The 5,462-nt window shown below is 47.0% G+C and overlaps 1 protein-coding gene across 1 annotated transcript in view; it reads right to left on the bottom strand.

Moving 5' to 3' along the window:
* Positions 1-401: 401 nt before the first annotated feature.
* Birc5 (baculoviral IAP repeat containing 5) overlaps positions 402-5,462 on the bottom strand; it is a 7,293-nt gene continuing 2,232 nt past the window's right edge. Inside the window, exons 3-4 of the mRNA XM_031353889.1 lie at positions 2,934-3,051; positions 402-923 (exon numbers count right to left, since the gene is read on the bottom strand). Coding sequence (XP_031209749.1) covers positions 834-923; positions 2,934-3,051 — 208 coding nt within the window. The 3' untranslated portion in view covers positions 402-833. The remainder of the gene's footprint in view (positions 924-2,933; positions 3,052-5,462) is intronic.

Genomic DNA, 5,462 nt, shown 5'->3' with positions numbered 1-5,462 from the left:
AGCGTCTTCTCACTACTGTTCAGTTCTGCAGCTCGTGCTGGGATTCAAGCTGAGATGCCCCTGCATCTATGACCTCTTTTTTTTTTTTTTTTTGGTTTTTCGAGACAGGGTTTCTCTGTAGCCCTGGCTGTCCTGGAACTCACTCTGTAGACCAGGCTGGCCTCGAACTCAGAAATCCGCCTGCCTCTGCCTCCCAAGTGCTGGGATTAAAGGCGTGCGCCACCACCGCCCGGCTCATCTATGACCTCTTAACACAAAACAAACAGTACTAGGAGAGGTGGCACAAGCCAGCACCTGGGAAGTTGGGGCAGCGGGCTGGAGTTCAAGGCCAGCCTGGACCACATGAGACCCATCTCAAAAACCCAAACAAACCATCTCCCCAAGACAGAAAGAGCTTACAGTCCACTTTTTCAAGTGATTTTATTCCATTACCCCATGGTAGGAAGACTCATCAGAAGGACAGAATTATCAGCACAAACACATATAACCACACCTATGCATGGGATGCGTCAGCGGCCATGTACAGATACATCAAAACCATAAAGGCCTTGCACAGGCACCCCTGACCCCCATAGGTCCTGTCAGAGAACACTGTCCCCTCATCACTTCCCCATTGCTTAAGTCCACATCACAATAGAGCAAAGCCATAGAACCAAAGAGAGGTAGCCACACAGGCTGAGCCACTTTAAAGCAAAACCAAAAATACTTGATACCCAGTTTCAAAATACCACTGTACCCTTCTCTAAGATCCTGCTAGGAGGCCGGGCTGGGAAAGCTGGTGCGCATGGCTTAGATGTGGCCGTCACTCAGGTCCAGGTTGTCCCAGCAAGGGCTCAGCACAAGGCAGCCAGCTGCTCAATTGACTGACGGACAGTCTTCGAAGTCTCTTCAAATTCTTTTTGCTTGTTGTTGGTCTCCTTTGCCTGGAATAAAACAGGACTCATGTAGCCCAGGATAGCTTTTAACTTTCAATCATCCTTCAGCCAGTCAATCCTAGGACTGGACCCTGTGGCACCAAGCCAAGGTTAGTGCTGTAGGATATTTGGTTACATTGTAAATCTCAGGACTATGTTGTTTACTGGAAAAACCTTTCCTAGCTGTGGTGTGGCTCAGCCCTTAGCACTCATCTTTAATCTCTCTGCTGGAATACAGACATGTCCTTACTACCTACCTTTAATCCCAAACAACGAAGGTAAAGTTAGTTTGTAAAGCACCTATGTTTAAAAGGGATGTCTAATTGAGTGGCAGACAAAGTGAGAATCAGAGAAAGATATGACAGAATAGGACGTGCCCAACTCTCATGGAAGGGAGAGGAACGGGAAGCTACGTAAGGAGCAGTGCAGAGAGAAGGGAGGAGGCAGTCTTACTGGGACAGCTGTATGGAGACAGGTTTCAGAGAGAACAAATGAGACACAGGTGAAGACAGAACAAGCCAGAGAATGAGAAGGAACCAAAAGATTAGAACAGCTTGCCAAAGGCAGTATGAGGCCAAGCAGAGCAGGAAGGAGATGCTGAGAGAGAAGCTGGATTGACTCAGTCAGCTTGAGCCAGAACAGCTGAGTTGAACCAGCTAGAACTCAGAGAGAACTAGAAAGAGTGAGTTTATTCTTTAAGTCTCAGAGGCTGAAAACATTCTAGGCCTAGATTAGATTGTATGGAGGCTAGAAGCTTCCAGGACTAGGCCTAGGTTAGCAGGCAGGGGGCAGAAAGCCTGTGAGACAATTATTACAGAAGAATAAAAGTTACTTTCACAGATTAGAGAACTTAATTTAAAACTAATACATTGACAAGAAAAAAAAAAAAGACTCTGAAAAATCGCTGTGCTCCTTATGGTAGGATCTCCACAGACCCAGAGCTACAACCTTAAAATGGGAAGGGAATCCTGGCGGTGGTGGCACACACCTTTAATCCCAGCACTTGGGAGGCAGAGCCAGGAGGATTCCTGAGTTCAAGGCCAGCCTGGTCTACAGAGGGAGTTCTAGGACAGCCAGGGTCACAAAGAGAAACCCTGTCTCGGGAAAAAAAAAAAAAAGAAAGAAAGAGAAAAGAAAAACCAAGAAAAAAGAAAACTTGAGAGAGGGGTTTGAGTCTGGAGAGATGGTTCTTTTGACTTTGTGCCTGAGCTTGATTTAATGTAACAGGGACTTTGAGCAGCAGGACCCCCCTCACCTGACATCCCCAGAGTGTCTGAGCATGCCTGACCAAACACCATCTTGAGTTCTCCCTCCTCCTGTCAGTTATTTCACAATGTCCTCCACCAAGGAACGTAACTTACTGCTGAAGAGAAACCATGGTAACCAAGACAGCAGGTCTTAGCTCTGCCTGGTCCAGGGTCAGCTGGGGGTCATCCTTCCAGCACAATAAACCCCTCCTCCCGAATCCTCCCCCGAAACAGTGTGAGGGCAACAGATGAGAACACAGGCTGCCTGTTTAAGCTTGAACTTCAGATAAAAGAACATTGCAGTGAATGGCCCTGCAAAAGGTGGGGTGTTCTCAGTCAAAATGGACACAGCTGTACGATGAGCTCTGGACTCTGGCCACCCTGACTCTTCATGCCTGGCTGCATGGGAGCCACCTCCCTGTGGACTCCCCTGTGCCATCTGCTTCCCAATTAACTCCACGTGACAGGAGGCAAAGCTCAGCTGACCTGTCTGTCCAGTGCCCCTTCCGCTGCCACCACTGGGGGCTCAGCCTGTGACAAGGGCTTCTGACAATGCCTGCACTCAGGTGGGAAGGTAACTAGGAACCACCTCTGAAGCCCCCTTCCTAGGGGGACAGGTCTGCTGCTGCACAACCAAGTCCAAGCCACACTCCAGTCAGTCGTTTGTTCTCTTTGCCCATGAGCTCCCCTGGGTTGAGGGTACTTCCTGAGGCAGATCCTCAGGGCTTCTGGGGACTGAATTTGCTCAGTCCTTATTCTCAAACATACATACAATTTTGTTCTTGGCTCTCTGTTTGTCCAGTTTCAAAAAATCACTGACGGTTAGTTCTTCCATCTGCTTCTTGACAGTAAGGAAGGCACAGGCAGGCGAGTGCTTTCTATGCTCCTCTCTAGGAAAGTCAACAGACCTACATGTCAAAAGTGCCACGGCCACTCACACCTGTAACCCATTTCCACCCAACTCCACGGTTGTCTCCTGGTGCACCGTGCTCTGTGTCAAGGGCAAGGTGTGAGGCCCAAACATGTCCCAGGAGCATCCCACACAGTTTGTCTTCTCTCTGTCACGTCTCCCCCATTCTTATGGTTACAATATTTCTCTAGATTCTTTAGTGATCAACGAAAGGCTACATGATTTTTGTTTTTCAAGACAGAGCTTCTCTGTGTAGCCCTGGCTGTCCTGGAACTTTGCTTTGCTTCATAGACCAGGCTAGCCTCGAACTCAGAAATCCACTAGCCTCTGCCTCCTCAGTGTTGGTATTAAAAGCATGCTCCACCAGAGACACCACCTGGCCCTGTGGTGGTTTTAATGAAAATGGCCCCGTAGGCTAATAGGGATGTAGCCGCATAGGCACTACTGAGAGGTGTGGTCTCGTTGGATGAAGTGTGTCACTGGGGACAGGCTTTGATGTTTCACATGCTCAAGCCAGGCCCAGTGTCACTCTCTCTTCTTGCTGCCGGCTGATATGGATGTAGAACCCTCGGCTACCTCCCCAGCACCATGTCTGCCTTGCTTCCCACCATGATGACAATGGACTAAACCTCAAAACTGTAAGCCAGCCTCTTACATGCTTTCCTTTATAATGCTGTGGCCATGGCGTCTCTTCACAACGAAACCCTAAGACCAGGCACTGCTGGTGAGTGTCCTTAATCCCAACACTCAGGAGGCAGAGTTCAAGCCAGCCTGGTCTACAGCGTGAGTTCCAGGATAGCCAGGGCTACACAGAGAAACCCTGTCTCAAAAAAAGATAAAAAAACAAAACCCACAAAAACAAACCACCAACACTACCACCACCAACAACAACTAAAAACAAACAAAACATACCCCCACATAAAAAAATTTTATATAAAATTCACTAAGCCTGACAGCTTGAGTTCCATCCTAGGACCTATATAGTAGAAACACAGACAGACAGATCTAATATCTATAAATTGTCCTTCAACCTCCACACATCATCACATATGTATATTGTACATACATGTACATGTGTGTACAGACACACATAAAAGATTGTTTGAATGCTCAAAGATCTGCTAGAAATCACTTCATTTTACAGATGTTCCCATAACGCTAGCACAGGTCTATTCAGGGGACTGAGTCTGCTAACTCACACTGTTCCTGGATATGGACTGTCACGCACCCAGCCCAGAGCCCAGGACCGCTGTTGTCACGCACCCAGCCCAGGACTGCGGTGAGAACACAGTCTGTGAGCTGCAAAGACTGACAGCATCACGTCATTTTTTCCTTTTTAAATTTTACTTTGCCTGTCTGTGTGTTCTGTGTATATGTCCCATGTGTGCTTGGTGTCTGGGAATAGAGTTGTAGTTGGTTATGAGCCACCAGGTGGGTGCTGGAAATCAAACTTAGGTTCTCTGCAAAAGCAACCGTAACCTCTGAGTCACCTCTGCAGCCCCAGCCCTTGCTTTTTTTGTTTTAAGATTTATGTACTTCATGTATGTGGACACACCGTTGCAGTCTTCAGACACATCAGAAGATGACATCAGATCCCATTACAGATGGTTGTGAGCCACCATGTGGTTGCTGGGATTTGAACTCAGGACCTCTGGATGAGCAGTCAGTGCTCTTAACTGCTGAGCCATCTCTCCAGCCCAGCCCTTCCTTTTTTTTGACAAGGGCCTCATTATGTAGCCCAGGCTGATCCACCATTGCCTCCTGAGTGCTGAGGTGGTATGTGTGGGCCTCCATGCCCAGCAAGACACCTGATGTTAAGCACATAGGCAAAAGAAACTGCAGCTCTGTGAGTATTTAGTCAGGTCTAAATACTGTGTCTGTTTGTCATGCCTTTCCATCATGTCTCCTCAACTTCTTCGTTCGAAGCCAGCCTGGTCTACAGAGTGAGTTCCAGGACAGCCAGGGCTACACAGAGAAACCCTGTCTTGAAAAACCAAAAAAAAAAAAAAAAAAGCAATCCTTCTATGGCCTCAATTTTTTCTTCAAGAGAAGCACCAGAGTTGTACAGTTTTAATCCCTAATGTGTTTTTTGGCTGCTCTTCCAGAGGTCCTGAGTTCAATTCCCAGCAACCACATGGTGGCTTATAACCATATATAATGAGATCTGATGTCCTCTTCTGGCCTGCAGGCATACATACAGGAACAATGTTGTACACATAATAAGTAGATAAATATTTAAGAAAAGCAAGAGCTGGAGATATGATGAGCAAGCAAACACACGGGTATCTATAAGAACAAAATCCAAGGTAATGTCGAAGCAAAGACCTTAAAAAGTGATTTTTGCAGTAGGTGAGTTATATTTCAATAGAGTTTTTTTTTTTTTTTGCTCCT

The sequence above is a fragment of the Mastomys coucha genome, unplaced genomic scaffold (genome assembly GCF_008632895.1).
Source record: "Mastomys coucha isolate ucsf_1 unplaced genomic scaffold, UCSF_Mcou_1 pScaffold5, whole genome shotgun sequence".
In the NCBI taxonomy this organism is placed as follows: Eukaryota; Metazoa; Chordata; class Mammalia; order Rodentia; family Muridae; genus Mastomys; species Mastomys coucha.
Note: the sequence above shows the minus strand (reverse complement) of the source record. Positions and strands in the feature narration are given on the sequence as shown.